We start from the raw sequence: 22,283 nt of genomic DNA on the forward strand, positions 1-22,283 counted from the left end.
TGAACAATAGTAATAACATTAATACAACGTTTTACTGTCTAGACTGGCAATAAAGTTGAGGCCCATAACTTGAACTTAAAGAGGTATCCTGCTTTGTGTGAGAATGTTACTGAAAGCTCAGCCACACAGTTACAAATGGGTCTTTGTTCGTCACATCTGTGTTGCAGAGTAGTAAAGGCTGTGAGAATGATCTTTTCTTAACAGGGTAAGCGATTCTAGGACTGCATTGCCACATGGTGCTGCACGTTCGCACTTCCCAAACTAATAGTTAAAGGCTCAAAACCAAGATGTCAAACGCATTTGCTAAGTTTTAGCCTCCAGAAGATGTTCCTGAAAATATCAGTTCAAAGCAAGTAGTCTACTTACAGTAAAATTAAAAAAGATTCCTCTTTGAGAAAACAAACAAATGAATTTCTTAGAATTAAAAAAATAACATATTAGTTATTTAAATCTATGACAACAAATACTGAGTGTAATCAAATGCTGATTGTATTTTTTTAAACATTCAAACTTCCTGTACATTCAAAACAGGCTTTTAAACAATGATCAACAGAGTATTCTTAACGTGGTTCATTAGAAGTAACATGGAAGAAATCGTCACTCTAAAATGAAGACTTAGAGATAAAAAAAAGAAAGTTTTCTTAATTAAAAAACACATCATCAAACCCACAAAATAATACAGCATTACATTGCATAACCTAATTGTTAAAAATTGAAAGCTTAGCAACACTGCTTTTCTTTTAAAATGCACATCACCACTAAAAGTAACAGTTAACTAATGAACTATATTCAGCAACTACTGGTATTTTTTGACAATTTATATATGAAAAATCCAATATCACAGACTAATCAGGACATGCAATCAATACCGGTCTCGAATTCTGTTTGCAGACCTGGAGAGAGGGGCAAATAACTACAAAGGGTAAGAAAACTCATTTCACAATGATCTGTAGGAAAGATGTGATACACACAACTGAAGCACATTGCTCAGTTTGTTCAGGTTAGTAACAATCTCCCTTTTACTAAAAAACATCGGACTTCACGCTTATGAGCTACAGAACCAGTTCCACTTGCACACAGCAAAAGTATCTCCGCTAAGTGGATGTACGTAAATGCAAGGCAATTTGACCACACAGAACCCAGAAATTTTATTCTGCAAATCGTGGAACGCGTTCTTGTTTATTATGTTTCATAGTCTGGCACACTTGAGTAACAAACTAAATTTTAGTTCAGATTATCCCATTGGCTTTCAATCATCACTATACTTACTTGACAGCCTGGTAACCCCGTATCTCTACCATATAATGGAAATGGACCTCTATCTGACGTTTTTCCTATAAAAGAAAGACATTTGCAATTAGGTTCTTTAAAAAATCTGCTAGATATCTGCATCATTTGTGCTTATATATGCAACCCAGAAAATCTGTTAGCATCATAGTTAATTTACAAAAATTAAGTTGCACGAATAAAAGTAGGCTTTTGTACATCTGCATTTAGCACACAAACAGCGCTACTGTAATAGATGACATACTTACCAAATTCCATTTCTTATGTAACTGATCAGTGAAAAAAGAACTACTGCAATTTTTATTGTTATAAAATACACCTATCAGTATGTTTAAAAAGAGCAAAGGTCCAGCTTCACTTCCATTATCACTGAGCAAAGGTAGAGACACTTTCAGACATTTCTCCTTCCTACATGCAAGTAACACACAGCTGGTATCATCTTAGGTGATGAATATATTAAGCAGTAAAATAAAACCAACAAAACCACAGGAAAAGTGAACAAAAACTTTGATTCAGAACAATGAGAAAACCCACACCAAACTTAAATCATGGCTGAATCATTGTGCTCTTGACACTCATTGCTTAAATCCTTAAAAAAATCCCTTCGTTTCACGTACATTCCAGTTGGGTACACAAGTCAGGCAATACAACTGGTCAGGACGGCAAAACAGACTCTTCTCTTCCGCAGTACATGTACTATCTGCCTGTAGGTAGCACTTACGTACAGTGCCTTGTGCAGAGTGCCTGCCCTCTGATGCTGCTGTCTGAGGTCACAAGATATTAGTAATATATTTGTCAATTCCAGAAAAACTACTTACTGCCGTGTTTGTTGGTTATGCCACCAAACTGGCACCTTTGCCTATTAAAACTCAGTGTGAAAGTTCTCCAGTAGCACTCAGAAGTTTACCAATCAACACTCTAAAAAAAAAACAAATTCCTGAATAGAAATCTCTGCTGAACAATGTCAAGAATCAGACAGTCATCGGGTACGTGTGTAATGGAGAACACCAAGTGCACATGCCTGCCCTAGTTATCACACAGTTAGAAGAAAGAAACACCCTGTAACACCATTCGGAGTCTTATCCAAAGGTAGGCATTGGTAAACCACGATACCTATCTTTTTGAAAATAAACGTCATCTTACCCAGCTAGGCATTGCCTTTACTAAACAATGCCTGTACCATCCAGTCCTCATCGGAAGAAAAAGCAGCCTTTCTTACCCATTCCCATTGCAGTGACAAATGGCTCCATGCTATTGCAACTGCACTTCTAGAATAGGACTTCCTTTGCTTTTTCTGATTTTCTCTCTTACTACCAAAAATTCCTCAAGGTCATTTTGTAAGAGGAAAAATTAAAGTACGCTTATTGTTCATTTAAGAAGTACATCTTGTGTAAGCAGAGAGGAAGAAGTTTGACTCTCTTGGAACAACATCTCTGCAAGATTATCTTGATAACTACAGGTAGTCTGGTCAACAACAGTTTGCTTGAAAAATGGCAGCTCTGTTGTAACAAAGGGAGGAAAAAAGTTAACATTTTTCTGCTGAAGCAATTTGCCTCTAACAACTATCAGACACCAAGCAAATAAAATACCTAGCATGCAAAATTATACGAAGTAGGATGAATCATGCTGTTCATATTAAACCAGACTCAGCATTTTCTTCCCAGAAAATGAGAATCTTATACCACATGATAAACAACTTCCACTGAAGTATGCAGTATTCCAGGCAGGCTTTAAAACAAATATTTGTACAAGAGTCAATTACAGAGGCTAGAAAAATTATGATTTAAATTATGGTTTGTGTGGCAAGCAAGAAATTGTTAGATAAGAATGCATAAAATCATGTTATTTAAATGTTATCACTTAAAAAGTTTGGCAGGTTCATACTAAAGGAAAAAAGCTGACCTACCTATACTACATCTGGTTCTAAGAAATGACTGAGAAAAGTCAAGCCCCTCCTGATGCCGCATTGCCTAAATATTTATCAAAAATTAGAGCTGGAGCAAATTAACACTTAACCTGTGTTCAAACAGTTACGCTTTCCAGTGAAGGGTTCGGAACGCAACCCAGGATCAAGTACAAGATGGTGTCCTTCATAGGGCAGAGTCTCCCGAACACATCCAAGGGCAAGCACTTAGCTATGATTCTCCAACCTGCCATAGTACCACAATGTTAAAGGCACACATCTTTAAACAACAACAGCAAAAAATCAACAGGCACATACTACAGAAACACACGGCGAGCCCACACTCAAGTCCTGTTCCTGGCTCTCTCGCCCTGTGGAACCTCTCCCACCTGTCCCTTTTGCAGGATCAGAGCACTGTTAGCAGCAGCACCTTCCCACTGGCAGAGCCGAAGGTGGTGAGCTGTCCCTGGCACCGCCACAGCACGTCTGCTGCGCAGCTCATGAGAGAAGAGAAAGGACTCCATCAACAGCCCCTGAAGCCTCACTCACACCACATCAAAAATGTTTCCCAGCGTGGTGCTGTCTGGCAGTATCCCGGGATGGCTTCACTACCACACAACGGGAAGGTGAATGAGTTGCCACTGCAAATTGCCTGTTGGCATTTCAACTCACCTCAGCTGCTCCCATCGAGGCGCGATGCTATTCTCACTATTCAAAGCCTTGTAAGCAAACTGTCACAGGTAGTGGTTACTTATCAAGAGAAAGAGAAAATACTTAGCAACTACTCCACATAGTAAGTGAGTCAAGTACTTGAAAGGTGGGTAATGTCAAGTTTGAAAAGACTACACCAGTGTTTATGAGCACACAAACTTCAAAAACAACGTGAGACTGAAAGCCAAAGCAGACCCCAAAGTGTCTTGCAGGATTACCCCCTCAGATTTGCTGTTGAGTACGTTCTACTCTCTGTCTGATCATATCTTCCTCACCCTCTCACAAGAGGGTTTTGTCTCAAGTCAGTGCTCACTATGCAGAAGGTAATAGTACTGTTGTTTATTATAGCTGGAAATTCAGAAAAATTGATGCTCAGCATTAAGGGGACATGAAGAAACACATTATGGCACCTGACATTAACTGGAAGAAGGAGAGGGGTATGCCATAACACTATCAATGACAAAATCCTCATTGAATGTTTTCATGTGCACAGGTTTGTGTAAACTTGGCTCTAAGGCAGTGAGTAGACATACCAGCTGGGAAGGTAAAGTAATGCCCAAATGAAGTTTATTTCCTCTTCAGATCCTATTTTATTTTCAGAAAATATTCATGAGAAGTAAAGCAACTGTGGCCAGTTTTCTCAAGCCTGACACTTCCCGTCAGACCCGTGCAGCAGGACTTCCACGTGGGGCTATTGTGAATCATCAGCTTCTTCATCACCTTTATCACGTATCTCCTAACTCACTTGTTTCAGAAGTTATGCGCTGTCATTTTAGAAGCAAAATCTATGCCTTGCTTACAAAGTAGCATCACAGTAAACTTTTCTTCAGGTTACATATTGGTGGCTCTATATCACAGAGTTCTGTCTTCCAACCAGATTTGAACTAAAGCAACAGACATTTAAAAATAATTAGGTTGGTTATACACAGAAATCTTGAATCTGCACAGATCAGCTCACAAGGTAGTTGAATCTTTTAATAGCTTGGAATGAGTTTGTTTGTTTTGTTTTGGTTTTGTTTTGGTTTTTTGTTTTGGTTTTGGGTTTGTTTTTTTTTTTTTTTTTACTTTATTTTCAGTAAGTTTCATGTGTTTTCATCAACAAAAACTTCAATGACCTGACAGCTACCTACCAGGCTTAAAGCCTCAGGACTATGGAGTTAAAAGAAACCCAACCTAGAAAATCCTACTAAGCATTCTGAACCACAAGGATTTCCTAACTTCATAAACTTAAAACCTTGACACATTTTGTACCAATTCAAATATTAATAGACATTTAGTAAATAATTATTTTTCTCTTGCAATCGCTTGTCTAAATGTGATATGCCCACAACTTAATATAGCTTTTGAATACCACACAAGGAATTGTATTCCATAATAAATCTATCTGTGCAACAGCTGTGCAGCCTGAATACTCTCCACACCGAATGAACGGAAACAGCGAGATGCAAAGCGAGAGTGAGCTGAAACCAGCACTGGAAGAGCACCGACCCAGCTGAGGAGCACTCCAGTGACCCTGCTCTAAATGCCTGCCATAAGAAAACCAGCCTTCTCCCACTGCTGCTAGATACTGCTCAGTTTATGAGAGTATGACAGAACATAACTCTGCAAAAAATTACTTCCATTCCCACAGAAGTAACCCTTTGCAGGCTGAAGATCTTTCTGTGCATTGCTAGGAACGCATCCCGTTGGCAACGTGGAAAGCACCGACGCTTGGTACAGAAGCAATGCTGCTCCTCCAGCACGAAGACCCAAGTGACGGCGGCCGGCAGTGGCTCTGGGTCAGGCACAAAACCTGTCTGCCCCACTCGTGCAGAGAATCGCCTTGTCGTGGATCTCGAGGCAAGTGTTTACAGTTCCCAATCACCATTTCATCGCTGGTAACACTGTTAACCAGTCACAACAGACAGCCCACCCAAAAGGCAGTTTGTAACAAAACACTGTGGATACCTGAGAGGATTATTTTTTTTAAGTTATTAAACTGGTGTTGGCAGGTTTGACTGGAAATCAATTTTTATACTGCTTTCTCCCCATCCCCCTCCAGTAACAAACTATCCCGCAGCAAAGTACGTGCTTTTGTTACCCACAGAATTCATACACTCAAATAATTTTTCATATGCAGATCCAATATAACAAGGAACAAGCTGCACAAGCTATACTGACAGGTGCACGCGGATGACGCGGGAAGAACACTCAAAGTAAACATTCTTTCTACAGCACTTAATATCACTCTCCAACTTACCACAAAGTAGAAATAAAATACGCAAAATATATAGAATAACACCCTTGCAGCCTCCAGTACAGGTCCATTCTTTGTTGGTTTTGTTTTTTTTTTTTTAATTTTGTTGGTGTTAAAAATTCTTACTCAGCAATTATTCAGTATGGTGAAAAAAAATTACGTTTGATTAAAATACAAAAGCAGCCCTGCTCCTAGGATTTGGTGTGCTGCCTTCTTCTTAGAGGCAAGGCTGACTTACACATGCAGCCATAAAAGTTTCACTACGTATCTAGACATTTCCCACCACGCCGGAGGAATCGTTTCTTCCTCTTCTACTGCTATATAGGCCTACTCACTACTAGAGGCTGTCACATGTTTAATGTATCTTATACCAACAATCTTATCTCTAATGTTTTAAAGGTACATAATGCACACGTGTATATATTGTGAGTACATACAGAATATTACACACATTTTTCCTAACGACACTTGTGACCAAAACTCATGGCAATGAAACCGAGGCCTGAAGCAACACAATACGAAGAAAGTGCTTAAAACAAATGACCTCCTGTTCTCTTCACAACAATTTGTTTAAGCGTTACGGGCTACCGTGTGCCAAGCACGCTGCTGGCTACGCTGCGGATGTTTAACAAGCCAGTGCCAACAAGTGCAGCTGCTGGCCTCGCAGCCCCCTCCTCCTGCTCATCCCACACCAAATCACTCACTCGGCTACCAACAAGGAAGCAGCGACGCAAGAAAATGCCAAGTGCAAGTGAGATCAGTGATAAACTACAGGATCCCTACAGAGGTCGGTGATTAGCAGGTCCCCAGCCGTAATCACTTCCCTAACCTAGCCTTTATCTCATCACACACTCCGTCTTAGCTCCATCATCTTCTGACTGCAAGCACCTTCCCAATCAATAACCCCTGAAGTCGTGTAAACTCCTCCACACTGTCTTGCCACCTTTTAATAAAGCAGTCAAACCTACATAATATGAATTGTCTGCAAACTCCCAATACAAATTTTAACCTTAAGATTAACAAGTAATTAATACGTAACAAAATCACGTTACTGGAAAATTTTGTAATAAAGTAACACAACAGAAGCAAAACCACAAACTTATTTAACCATGAATGCTGCGCCCAAGCAATGATCAGCAAAGCAGTCTATACGGGTAACCATAAGGACGCTGGCCTATGTGTTCTTGAAGGATGGATAAGGAAATGGTATGGACAGACTGTGACTAGTGGGAAGAAATGCATTATTTTAGATATTTAGATATTTTTTTGCCATACTGTGACATCTGAAACCAATTTTCCCAAACAGGAGAAGAAAAAATTTAGTAAAGCTTGGGTTTAATACCAAAGATTTGCGCCCTACTCATTTCCTCGGTTAAAATCTACAGAACAACTCTAATAATCTGCAAGAAGTAAAAGATTATGATTTTGAATGAGACTTACAGGATTTAACTGTCCAGTCTCAGGTCTGCAAGAAATCTCCTAGGATTTTCCATGCCATAAATTCTCATTTTTAGGACAGCTTTACACTTCTGTAATCTAGTCCTATTACTTATTTGCCTTATTTGGAGCAAGAACTGTTTTTCAATCTAAACGATGCAAAATGTAGAAATTCTGAAGCTGGAATTACCTGGAATCAACTATTGCAATTTAGGAACAATGCTTTAGGCAGCAAATACTAAACAATTGCTCTTGTTGACATTGGGACAGGATCACCTGGGGAAAAAAAAAAATATGTTTTTTTCCTTGTGCTTTCCAAAGATTAGAAAGTTCAGAAGTTCTTTTATACTTGTGGGGGCATTTGCAGATGTCTTTCGCTGTAAGAATTCTACTGACTGAGCTGACCAGGCAATAAATCTCAGAGTACGTTTATTAAGACGTTAAACACAGAAGTCAAGGGATTTCTCACAACTTCTTTAATGCAATATTTTAAAAAGAAATAATGTCAGTGTGTAAAGTGGTATTAAAAAACCTGCTTCCCGAAGACATGCCTTTGACACTTTCATCCCGTTGATTTGTACATACTTCTAAGAAAAGATGGAATATTTTGTCAGTTCGTGGAGCACTGCACATATCTGGTGCTATAAAAACAATTTATTAATGCTCTTATGTACTTCAAATACACAGGAGGTAAGGGTGGACTAAATTCCACATTATATTTGGATTGACCCTATGAACTTGTAATTTATATGCTCATGTCAAACCGAGAACATTTCTATTCCATCAGTGGCTGATCCACGAAGGCTCCTTCCTCAGTACTATTCCTGTCCCTCCACTTACCAGGCTTATACTGTGTGTGCCAAATAACAAATCTAATGTTTGCAAGGCTAAAAGGGACTGAAGTCTCACATGGAAGATGCACATGAGTAACCGACAGCAAGGAGAAACAAGGGAGTACAAACCTCTTAAATGAGGAAAGAACTTTCTTCTCCTTCTCCCCCAAGCATATGTGGGCAAGTTTCTGTGAACCAAATAATTCCTGAAGAGCTGTTTAGCGTATTTAGTTTCAATTCTCCACTATGACGTCTACCCTAGGCGAACCTCACCATAAACAGAGTTACTGCTCTATTAACCTGTTAATGTGTGCTATGCGCAGACAGATCACCCAGTGGGAGAAGCACACGAAAGTTTACCTAAAATGAGGGAAATTGGGGATGTACAACATCCACAAGACACTAACCAAACTGAGTATGCATATGAATACACACACTTTCCACACTGGTGACAGGAAGGCATTTTATCACATGCATGTACCCACCTCACCTATCCACCCTGTGTATTTCCAGAGTATCCAAGTGTCTTCCCTTTGTCTATTAAAATATTTCTCCCTTTGCAATCTTCCTTATCTCATCCTCAAGGGATTTAGTTAAAATTTTCAAGCAACTAAGGAAGTTGCTGCTTACAACTAACATGAAAAGCATCCCTTGCTCTCCCAGTGTGGAATTTGTCCCAGATCTAAGGACAAAAATTGCTTAGCTTCTATCAGTGACTTTGAACATCAAGTAGATTCTTCAGTCTAAAGTCAAGAGGATTTTATAATTGGAAACAAATAGAGAATCCACACTTTACAACAAAATGCTACACCTGTTTCTGATTAAAAGATCATTTTGGTGACACTACTTGCTACAAATTGCTAAATTATATATATATGATTATATAAAAATTGAAAAATAGTTACTTCTGTAGGTATGTGCAGCTCCTCTCACCATCCAAGATCTATTAATTCCCACTGAACTTGAAAAGCCAGCTTTGTCAACAAAGGCAGATTCCCCCATCGCCCCTCCTCCGTATGGACATAGGGACAAACACAGCAAGCATTTCTAACCATTTTCCATAAAATACATACAAACACATACAACAGTACTCTGTCCTACAAAAGTTTTCACAGTTCTTACTTGGATGACTTGCACAACTTATTCAAGCTTCCCCCTTCCCAGGCAATATAGCCATCCCAATCGCACAGAGATAGAGGTTTGTGAATCAGGTGTTCCCTACCTGTGGTCTCCAGGCTAGCCCTGGTTGCTACAGGACTACAAAAGAAAACCCAAAACAAAACAAAGAAAACCAAACCCCAAACACCCATTAGACCCTAAAACAGATTTCAGAAGAAAACAAAACACCACTGTAAGTGTTTTCCCATTATTGCTGCTTCAAGAGAAAAACTTCTGCTGGCACCGGGGAGTAACCAGATGATCTGTTAAGAGCAGGAGGGGAAATCCCCACAAGGCGGTGCCTGAGAGGAGCCAGCTTCTGTTTGGGGCTGGAAACTCCTAACTATGCACATGCACTATATGCAAGCACACTGAGCCCAAAGAAGGTGAAACAAAACCCCCAGAAAGAACAGTTAGACAGTCTAAATTCATACAAAGCACCTAAAATGCTAAAAGCTTAGAATCGGTGCTCTTATTTCAGTACAAACCCGGTATTTATGGTAAAGGCACTTCAGCCTGTCCAGAAATGGAAAGAATCCTACGAAGCCCCAAAACATTGAAGATAACTGTGCAAGAGAACATCACTGTGTCACGGAAAGGGAAATGTATTGGGGCTACACAGACAATGAACTTTTAGCTATCTACTAAAAAAAACCACTCAAAAATTATAGATGTCTCTAAACCATCCCCTCATCTGTAGGGACCCTACATCTCCATACATTCATGAAAACACTGATACCTTACTGCCAAGGCACCTGAGGCACGAACACTGGTTTTTTAAGTCATATGAAAAAAAGTTGCAATTGAAAACATGCATTTGCTGTTTATTTTGGGAGGTGAGACAAGTGGCATTCTTGATAAAGAAAAAAAAGTCTTCATAAGAGATCATAACAGTCGTGGGAACGTGACTGAAGAAATGTTAACAATAATGTCCCAGGTCCAGACATAGTCAAGGTGAATGTTAAGTCTTGGATTTAAAAACACCAAGGAACATGGTGTGCTGTTCAATGAACTAAAGAATAAAACTTCATGTATCAATAAATACTACCACTCTGCTTGGCTACCCATGCTTTACAGAGGTAACACCATGTCGTTTTCAATGACCTGAAGCAGATAAGGAAAACACTTTTCCTCAGCATGTTAAGAACAAAAGGAATACTCATGGCAATACTAGTAATTATTTTATAGAAGTGATAACGTGAATAAGAATGATGACATATTTTCTATTTCAACAGCACGGAAGATGTAAAAGCAATTGCTTACTAACATTCTACACTTTTGTATCAGCAGGTCTAGAAAACCTGACTCCAAAAGGATTAAAAAATTTTTTTTTAAATATATGTAAACCAAGGAGTCCTCTCAAATATTAACAGTGGTTTTTACTTAGTCTTAGAATACTTGGGAAGAGCAAGATCTCTGGAAGAAAGTTCACATTGTACAATATTTAAAATAAGCAAATAGGATTACCCAAATAATTTATTCCTCTGATAGCCAATAATAAGTAATGAAATCACCAAAAATGGAATTTTATTACTAGAGGATTAGGTAGGTTAATGATAATGCTAGTCAACCCGAATTTGTGGGAAAGGAGTCTTTTTACACTGTGCGTTGGCAGAGTACACTATCAATGTAGCCAATTTTTGTAAGGTACGTGCCTTGATATGATAAAATATTTTGACCAAAAAAAAAGGATGACTTTAAAAAGACTGATTTAAAGGAATAATCTAATTACTCTTTTAAAATAATGCATTAAGGGAGTAAAAGCCAGGCACAAGACAAGGTTATAAAATACAACTGTAAACAGAGGATCATCACTGAATATTTTTCAGTGACATTGACGTGACAAACTTTGCCCCCAGATTTAGTCTTTGTTTTGTTTTTGTTTATTTGTTTGGGTTGGGGTTGTTTTTTTTTTTATCTTTTTAAATCATCAAATTGACCATCTAAACGCGTTACTGGAAATTCAGAGCTTGTTGGCAAGTTGAAACAGCAGAAGACAGGTGACAAGCTGCCTTTTGCTCCAGCCAAGCGCAGGGCTGAGACGAGGCCCTGCAGCCGCCTGGTCTTTAACCACATTTATCCTGGGGAGGAGAAAGGGGGTGGCTATAGAAGCTTGGCGGGCTCCACCGTTACCCTCACCTGTCCTGTTGGCCAGCTTCAGCAGCCCTGCAGAAGGCACACAGGCCTTTGCGTATCCACAGGGGATCTCCCCAGGCACTGCCGAGGAAAGCCCAAGTGTCTGTCTACCCGTGGTTAAAGTACCTGACAGTGGTACAAAGTGAAAATCGTCCTTCTAAGCCTAAATAGCATTAAAGAGTGAAAGTAAAAACCACATGGGTTTGGGGTTTAGTATCTTTCTATCTATTTCACTTCCTTGTACTTCAATTCCCCGCACTACAGAATGGGAAACGTGGAACCTGCATATTATTATAGAAGCCTTTTATAGACGAACCAGGATTAATTTCAAAGACACTTTCTCATTTCATATCTAGTCCTTATCTCTGCTGTAAGCTCTCAACTACACATTACTCCTTGATATTAAACAGTCATAAACACTTATAAAAAAGGCTTTTCTTGATCTTGCTCTCTCTTGAGTTACTCATCTAAGTCTCAGCATCTCAAGCACCTATTTTATTTCTCATGCAGTTGCTTTTCAACTGAAATTTATGTTTTTATCAATTTCCCTGCACCTATAATTTTGTCATTACCAACTACACACAGTATATGGAACCTGTCCTGCTTCATGTCTTTATCAGGAACCTGGAGGAGAAGACAGAGTGCACCCTAAAAAAGTTTGCCGAAGACCCCAGTTTGGGAGATGCAGTTAGTGTGCTTGAAGGCAGTACCACCACTCAGAGGAAGGTAGACAACCTAGGGGACTGGGCCAACAAGAACCTCATAAAATTCAACCATAACAAATGTAAAGTCCTGCACCTGGGATAGACTAACCCCTTGCAACGGTGGAAGCTGGGGATCAAGGCTGCTGAGAAGGACGGGTGGTCTTGAAGGACAAGCTGCACAGGAGACAGCAGGTGGAGGGCAGTGATTATCCACCTCTACTCAGCACTTGTTACTCCACAGCTAAAATATTGCACCCAATTTTGGATCCCCCAATAAAAACAAACAGAGAAAAAACCCCAAACAAAAAACCCAATCCACAAACAAACAAAACCCAACCACCCAAACCAAACTAAGCTAGAGAGCAACAAATCCCCACCGCTTTCACTGGACATTGATTGAAGGAGGCCTCACAATAACGCAGCTCTTCTTTTAATTGCTATCACATCCATTCCAGTATCCTGGATTCTGAAATCCCACAACTCGCAATTTTCCCTCCAACTTCCTATCACTCAGATCAAATCCCTTCTGCTCCTCCAATTTCTTTTCTCAGCTTCCTTTTTTCCCCACGGTGGGGAAATGACTTTACATATCTGTTCCTGTATTGGTTTCTCTTTACCTCTTGCACTCAGATCTCATACTTCACCCCCGCCCCCAACATCAAAATTTAAGCAAAACAAAAAAATTTAAGCTTTCCAATTCAAGTGAATTAACTCTCTGAAGTAATTTTTCTTTACATACTGGCTCTGCAAAAATGCTTATGCATATTAAAAACCCCACACACTATTTATTCCATACCATCTTTCCTTCTCTGCCCAAGAGAGCACTTTCTTGGATACCCAGTCTCCGCAGTGAGTTTTTACGATTTTCACTATGCTGTAAGAAACAGTAAATGATACTGAATGATGACCAAAACTATTCTGCTTTGAGCAAACCATTTGAAGAAAGGTAATAAAAAGGATTAAGACTGCTATTGAAATGTCTGGACCTCTCCGTTTTTAGATGAAAAATTGCATAGTAAAGTAAAACATTGAATCATTGTAGGAGTTCCATGCTACAGTTGCATCTTAAAACTCTCATTACTTCTACGTTAATTTAATTCACATCTATATTCTAATAGAAAACCAAAGTAGTACTGAGGTGATTTAAGTTGTTGCACTTTTACTTTTAGGGTTATACTCACAAAGTCTATTTTAAGAACTGCTTTGGAAGCAACTGATGTTTTATGCAGTGAACTGCTATTTTCCCAGATGAATAGAATATCCATTCTTTGGCTCACAGTTTCCATGACACTAAAAACAAAACATTCATCGGCACCAGCTCCGTGTTTGATGGTAAATGCAGCTGCAGCTCACACCAGCTCTCAGCGTACCTCTGCGGAACAGAGGCACTGTATTTCCCCAACGCAACTTCACTGTTGTACAGACAAGCCCTTTCTTGCCAAACTCAAACATTTCAAATCCTGACGGTGTTCCATCTTGCAATAAAAAGTTATTCAGTTCTGCAAGTAATGATACTAACGAGAAGTCTTCCAAATTACTGAACAAAGTACACAACCAGGAACAAGACTTCGGTAACAGTAGCGTTTGCCCCCACAGTTATGAGGAGATTTTTGGCCAAAAAAATTTCAAACTTTGCTCCCTGTTACAATTCCAACTCACTTGCTTCAAGCGAGCTGTTGAAGAAAAACCTTACAGGGACTGTTTTAAAATAGGTAAATGGAGAAAGTCACATGGCAATGCCGAGACAAGGAACAGCACTTGGCTCCCAGTGCTGCTCCTCTCCACAAAAAGAGCATTAAAGCGCACCTTTTCACAACGAAAGGCATCAGGAGAGACAGCCTTCTGCTTTAGGGGAACATGCAAGACTCCTGTTAGCTAATCATTTAATCCTGCCCCATATTAGCTAGCTTTTTCATCTGTCTGAGATTCGGTGTAAGGATGCGGTCACTCAGCCTTTCACACTGCTCAGCACACTGCTGTGACACACACCTTGACTTAATCGCATTGCTCCGATTCTAAAAGCCACGTACAAAACAGGACCGAAACCATAATTTATTTGAAGCATTTTTAGGCACCAATTCAGTAAAGCAACTAAGCACGTATGTACTTACAAGTATACAAATTAACTACATTCAGCAGGGACTGCTCATACAATTTAAACGGTACACTTAGGAGAATACTGGTGGCCTACAGACTGATTACAGAGAAATCCGACAGAGAAGGATGCGTCATCTCAATTAGTCTACTCTCGATGTAGTTTTTAAGAAATTCAGTCAAAATGCCTGAAAATATTGAAAATGTGACACGTCAATAATAACTAGCTTGCAACTTAAGGGAAGTGCTATTTTAAGCTAGAAACTAATTTATTTAAATGATGCAAACTGAAATCCATTCCTGGTTTTGCCATAAAATAGAGTAGTAACACACCCTCTCCACGCCAAGAAACAAAGCCCTGGCTCACAGCAAGCAGGTGTTTAAGGACAAGAAAGATGACATAAATATCCACATTTAACTGCTGAAATATTACCAAAATCGCTTTCCCGGAGGAGTTTGAAAAGGAGGGGGGTGTGGCAGGTTTCCCCTCTCTGGGGGTGCTCCTCTGCAGCCCCTCCTGCCTCCCCAGCGCTGCCCTCTGCCCAGCGGCGCCTGTGCCCACAGCTCCCCCTCCTGTTTTCATCTGCTCTAATCACACTGCCCACATACACGGCAATCAAACAGATCTGAGAAATGCTTACATAATTACCCAAAAAATGACATGGGAAATATAACCTAAAGGCATTTCCTTATACCAAAACGGAAGAAGACTCCCCTTCCAACCAAGTTCCTTTAAAATACAGCTCTACAAAGAAAAACATTAATCCAAAGACTGCAGCAATAATTATTAATAAATCATTAGCAAAACAAAACTCAAAAAGTCATTGCTCTTTACACCCAAACCACTGACTTCAACTTGAGATTCAGCAGACCCTTCAGGATCAAAGAGTGTTACAGCAGCTTACTGTCAGAGGGCAGTGGAATTCGCTTTCAAGCATTACTCTTAATAAATTTCTATCGATGGCCTTTCTACTGACAACCTACTGGACTTTTACAACATCCTTACACTAAGCCATTAACAAGACCAGATCATCAGTGCGCTCCCCACAGGCCACTACAGCTTACAAGATCAGAAAAAAGCGAAGCCTGCTTTTGTAGCTTGTCCAGGAGCGGGATAAACCCCCCACGCACAAACTCCCATTGCCAACGCAGCACTGGCACATTCACAGAATACTATTAACTGGAGCGTAATCTAAGTTGCAGGTAGTCATTACTGTAATCTAGGAAGAATATTCATGTTATTTTGCAAATACAGTCCCGAAGAAGTTCCTTGGTGGGTCAGCGAATGCTGATAAAGGACACAAATGCTACCTTCAATGTTTCAGTTTTAAGTGTTTTCTGAGGTTTTGACTCTTACTTTCCTTCTGAAGCCAAAAAAGAAAGAGACAAGTCGTCCAGAAGCTGCAGAAATAGTCTACTCCCCTTACAGTTCCTGGAAAGAATTTTCTTATCTACAGATTTAAATTCTTCAAGCTTATTGCAACACTGGTGCTCATTTCCCTATCCTAGTGTTTCCCAAACAGCAGACTATAAATTAGAGAGATCCACCAGCTGACTTGCATACTAGATATGAGGTTGTTCTTCCTCTACTTCAAATACAGAGCAAGTTTTATCAAAAATGCTAGAGATCTCTCTTGTGTTTTCCTGAGACTGCTTTTTTGCAACTGCAGCGGCACTAGCAAATAAGGGACTTCATAGTAAGAATATAAGCAACAACATCCTTAAGACCATAGTAAATTCCCACCTGGCCATGATTATCACACATACAGCCTGGAATGTGAGGGGAAGATGAATGAACCCAGAGAAGCTTTTAAAAGTATAATTTGCAGCATGAAAACCTGAAAGAAACCCCATATCTTAAGCTAACATAGATTCTTCATAGGTCAATAGTTAGCGATCCTTTTTATTCCTTCTTTCACAAAAGGAGATGCTTTCTAGCTCTTCGCATTCTAAAAGTTCGGATAATGATTAGAGATGCTAAATTGGGATGTCAACCTATGAAGTCAGCAATGGAGGAGGGAGACTGGACAGACAAACAGTATCTGTTGTAATCACAACCAGTATTCCTCTTTCCCAGCCGTGAACCGCGTCTTCCCCATCTGCTCAGTTACTTACCTCAAAAGCTAATTTAAAAAAATAACAAATTCATAGCCATGTGATAAAGGTTCAAAGAAAAAAAAAAAAAATACAACATCTATTTTGGATAAGGAAAGTCAAGATTTCCAGAGTCTCAAAAAACTAGTGTTTTAAATGGATCTCCAAAACTGATATATATAAAGATGTCTGCTTTTCAGACAGTAAAGCACCCAATTTTATTTGGAGTACAGCTCAATCACAAGTGCACAGGAATGCTGAAGCCATCTCATGTAGCTCCATTTGAAATCCTAAATATGGATTTATGGCCCTGATCCTTCAAACAGCTACATACGTGCTTAACAGGATTATGCATGCTCAAAGTCTCTTAGATGTAGAAATATTTGTAAAATTAGGACTTACCTTAGGCATGCGGATCATTCAGGAGGAAGCATTAGATTTATACTGACTTCTGTTACATTCTAAGACATTTGGACACTTCCCATTATATCAGACAACCACTGAAGTAAACAAATTGAACTATTTCAGCAGTATTTTACTTCCTTATACTACAAAAAGCTTATAAGGATTTTTTTTCCCCCTAAAAGTAAACAGGGTAGATCACAGCATTACCAAAGCATCAGAACGCTAATTAAGTGGTCACTTTGCTTATGATAAAAAAAGTCATTATAATTAAGTAAAAATCAGAGATTTGTTTCAAATACCTTTTTTCACACTATCCTAGAACATTATGTGTTTCTAGAACTGGAGGTGTACTGAAATATTTTGAAAAGTAAAACCACTTGATATATTTATTATTTGAAAAAAGTTGTGCATATAAGTAACAACGCTTCACCTCTGTTTCAGTGTATCCAAAATGGTTCAGCCACATATACATACAGTTTCACCGAGATTTTTCTTCCCCAAAGAAGACCCATTCTTTGTTTACTACTTTTTAATTCTTTTTTTAAAAGTCTTTTTTTTTTCCAATTACAGGCAGGAAATAAAAAGAAATGCAACTCTTTTATGTAAAGTAAATCCATCTGGATGTTTGCTGCATCCTATATTATAAACTTGTGATCCCCAACCAGAATGAGTTATAGTGAAGCTGCAGGCAAAATTGTCTCCATATACCACAATCCATTATCCCTGTCAAGTTAATGTTCCATGTTGAGCCATATGGCGTGGGTACACACTCAACAAAGGAAATTCCTTAAACTTGTTATAATCAGCACTTACAGTCATCCAAAAAAACTGACATAAACAGCTTTATTGTGTTTTGTGCATTTCAGTTGATATCCATGACAAAAAGAGGAAGCTTCAGGGGGGGAAAAAAAAAAAAAAAAAAAAGAAAAAAGAGGGAGGGGGGAGTAAACTAGCAACAATAAAAAAGGAGGGAGGGGAGACAGAAAGAGAGACTGTAGATTTCATAATTACACAACATTTTCCTTAGCAAGTGATTTTCAATTACAATAAAGCTCAAGTCTCCTGACACTGATACACTGTGCTAGATTAACAAGAAGCAAAAAAAAAAAAAAAAAAACCAACCCAAAAAACCCGACATCAATACCTCATTTTCAATGCAAATAAGAAATCCTATAGTTTCAAAGTGCCTAACTCATGCAAAAGATTCTCAATTAAATAAAAAACCAAAACCAAACCCCCAAACTTAATCATTTTTGGTTTTCCTGACTTTGAAGAGAAGGTTTGCTTTCAGTTGTTGTGTAATTTACCAAGAATTTAACAGTCCTTCATTAACAATACGGTAATTTAAGTAAAATATCTCTCTATGCATTAAGTGTAGGTCCCCGCTGAATTAAGGGCTCCCAGAAGCCTCTGCTACCTGGCACAACCCATCACATCAAGCCTGAGTCAAGGTACAAGTAGAGCAGAACTTCATTCCAGCCCCCGCAGTGACAACAATAAAACGCTGAGAAAACACACTATCAAATACTGAACTCAGCATCAATTTCTGTTAATTACAGCCTTGTCAGCAACGTGATTATTCAAACAGCTCATGCAAATGTTAATGAGTCCTTATTTGCATATTTATTTTTTCCTTTGTTGAAATGTCATTGATTATTACATTCTACAATGATGAATGCTGCTGATGATGTGCTCTGATATGTAATTAGTCATTAAGTGGAATGAATAGATCAATTATGAAAAAGGAGTGAGATTAAGAAATATCAAACAAGACCGCCCAATGTAACTATAGAATTTTTTTTAAAGGAACTAAAATAATTTCTTGGCATTTAAAGTGCAACATCAGTAGTTTTCAATAAATAAACTACTACTTTTCTGAGGTTAAATAAGATCTTCCACATGCACTGCTACTTGGGTAATCTAATTACAATAGTGGAGCGCTTTCGTAAAAACAGTAAGAAATGTGCCGAGTAACACACAGGTTTTGGGGTTTGGTTGTCGTATCCTGTCCCTCCCCCAGTTTCTTTTAAAAAAAAAAAAATTTATAGCTGTGCCGAAGCTGCTCTTGAGCACACCAGCAACGACGGGCGCTTTTCGCAGCAACGAGAGCAGCGCTCACAGCAGCCCCACTTTGTTCTTAAGGCAAAGACTCGCGCTGCCTTTGCGACTGCCTGCTCTGGCCGCCCGCAGATGAAGGGGAAACGGGAGAGAAGAGGAAGGAAGGGAAAAAAAACCCCACCACACAACAACAAAAAACCCCCACCACATTACTGCAGACCAGATGGGAACATTCCACATGACCAAACCAATCAATCACCTCGGTGGGGCGCAGGTGCAGCACAGCCGTGTAGCAACACACCATTTCACAGTCTATCGGGCACAAACACATGGTCACCAATCAATGGCACCCCCAGGACCTGGGGGGGAGGCTCTCTCGAGCCTTACTGGTCCATGCCTGATGACTTCATAATCACACATCATTTCATTCACTGGAGGATACAAACCAGCATTCTAATAACCTTCCCCCGAAACCGGTCATGTTGTGCATATTAATGGAGTGCTGGGTAGCGCTGAGCCACCGGCTCCACGCCGTGATGCGAGCGGAGCCTGCCAGAAGGAACAACCTGAAGCTAAGAACTTCTGCCCCAGGAAGGGCAGTCGGCGCGGACCCAGATCAATGGCAACATTCTTCATTTTGCCAAAATAAACTGCACACGATGCTCACACCTTTCGCAAAGCAACCCTTGAACAACAGCAAGCAAGTGGAGATAAAGGACAAAGCGGGATGAAAATCAATGGAAGAACATACTTCTGTACTCAGTGATGCGTTAGACAAAATTCTGAAACCAAAAGGACCACCGTTAATGGCAAAAAACAAATTTAAAACTATTAAAAAAGTTATCTATGCACCTGCCAATGCTCTCAGTGAGAGAAACTATATTTTTAAAGCAATTATCACAGATTAGTTTTAAAACAAGCAGATAAAAATCGACGCAACACGGTCACACCACACCAAGGCCTGAAACACAGCACTAGCTGCTTTTGACTAGTTTGCAAAAAAGGCCGATTACAAATGTTAATTTATGTTTGTGTTATTGATGACTTAGCACTATAATAAGCATTAGGGACAATAAGGATATAGATGTTTTGACCAGAGCTTATCACACTATCCTCTTAAGTATCTGCACTGTTAAAAAGACACTCAGGAAACAAATGTGAGAAGGACCGCATCTTCTCTTGGAATTACATTATGCCTTGGGGCTAGAAGTCAAAGTTTGCTAGTGTTGCAACTGAAATGGAAAAGATTAAACAAATGATTTCTATGCACTTTTCCTGTTTAGAATGCTGTATGAGCCCAGGTAGGTCGGGCTCCACCATTTGGTATCACAGCCAAAAGCTTCATTTTACTTTTGTTTTTCTTGAATTGATTATACAAAGAGCAGAGGCATTTGAACTGTACAGTTAAATCAGGTAAGCCTAGCATCTGCTGAACCACCTCAGCTTTGCTTTCGGGCTTAAATTGCTGAGAACTACTTGGAGAATAAGTTTAATAGGCGCTGGAGTTGTTAAGTTGCACTCTGTAGCACTACATGTTGCTTTAGGTCAATGGCAATTCCTCCCTTCCCATCTGGGAGATTACACAAAGGGACTGCAGTGTACCTTAATTAATACAAGGAGGGGGGAAAAAAAAAAAAATCATGTCAGAAGCAGAAAGCGCCTTTTTTTTTTATAGGTTTTATAATCCAGATAATTTGGCGATTTGTACTGCTGCAGGCCCTTTTATCTTCTTTCCTTGGGTTCCTCCCTTCCCTACCTCAAAGATCTCAGAAAAATGCACAAAGGCTTTTGTATTTTGCTTTCAATTTGGAGTCTTAGTACGATTCACCTTTTCACAGAGCCAAATCCGAGTCCTGTAATCTGAAAAGTTCACACAACAAAAAGCTGGCAGACTTGGGTGTTGTTAGACAGAGGAGCACAAAAGGGTTAAAGAAGAAACATGAGTAATATCAAAGGAATATTCACATCCTTTTGCAGAATTATGTTGACCAGCAGCAGATCAGGAAGTGTTCTCCCTCACTAGAATACAAAATTCATTAATCAATAAATCATTAAATTAAGGGCCTGACGACCAGTTCTATTCCGGGCACTTACAGAATGCTAATTACTGTAGTATCTGGGAACATCCAGTGTTAAGATCAGAATATGTTCTTTAATAAGATAGGGCTTTTTAGATTAAATTCAGCTTCTTTTATTTAGAAAGCTCTTGAAAAGAAATGAAAAATGTCATGTAATGAACTAAGCACTAATATTAGTCACACTTCATATGCAACATGGGGCAAGCCGATGGCTATGCCACAGACCTGACATCTCGTAAGAGGCAAAAACCTAACAGCTGGTGACATTCACAATGGAAGGGGCTGGGAGGAGTCTGACAAAGAACCTCATCCAAAATGAAAGAGCCTCAGTAAAGCTTACCCTTACCTGGAAACATTTGGCAAGAGGGAGAACAAGGAGACAGTTCACACAAGTGTCCAGGTCAGCCTGAGCACCTCACCACCCTTCCCCTGTGCTGAACTGCTACACGCTTGAAGCCAAGGACACGCGCGTCTCTGGCAGGAGGCACTAAACCTCTCCTGGTCCTCAGACAGAGCTCAGCCTCTCTTCTCATTGACTAAGGTGGGAAAGGAGTGGGTTTGTGCTTGCAACATAATTATACCTAAAAAAGCTAAGACATAGAAAGTGAGGGTTCAGCTCAACATATGGAAATTAGAGCATGAAAGGATAAGATTTATGAGAGAAACTTCAAGAGAAAGGGTATTCCAAGACGGCAAAAGGTGGCACTGCTTGTGAGCAAAGGGATTTCCACAGAGACACCATGAAATGCACCACAGACAAATGTTAGTGGACTTCTGAAAACAAGTTGCAAAAAGTGTACGTCACAGGTATCAGGGATCCAGTTGCTATTTAAACTATGTAAGCTATAAAGGACATGAAGAGAACAGTAACCGATTTTAACCAGTTTGTTCAAATCAATGAAGGAGTCATGACAACAGTAACACGAATTTTAATCCATAAGCAAAACAATACATAACTCCCAAGACATTTCCTACAGCAATGGACCAAGAAGATGAAGATGCGCTTATACTACGATTCTTACCCCGACAATATACAGAAGCAAAGTTATTAATAAAACGCTATATACAATTCTCAAGTATATAGTGTATAAATTAGTAAAATTTATTTGCTAAGAAGTAGCTTTGATTTATTCATTCACTAAAAATTAG

At 39.4% G+C, this 22,283-nt stretch overlaps 1 protein-coding gene across 1 annotated transcript in view; it reads right to left on the bottom strand.

Annotated features, from left to right (window-relative positions):
* Positions 1-22,283, bottom strand: part of TCF12 (transcription factor 12) — a 168,508-nt gene that overhangs the window by 71,788 nt on the left and 74,437 nt on the right. The window contains exon 7 of the mRNA XM_082488652.1: positions 1,270-1,334. Coding sequence (XP_082344778.1) covers positions 1,270-1,334 — 65 coding nt within the window. The remainder of the gene's footprint in view (positions 1-1,269; positions 1,335-22,283) is intronic.

Source organism: Vanellus vanellus (genome assembly GCF_965231255.1).
Source record: "Vanellus vanellus genome assembly, chromosome: 11".
Taxonomy (NCBI): Eukaryota; Metazoa; Chordata; class Aves; order Charadriiformes; family Charadriidae; genus Vanellus; species Vanellus vanellus.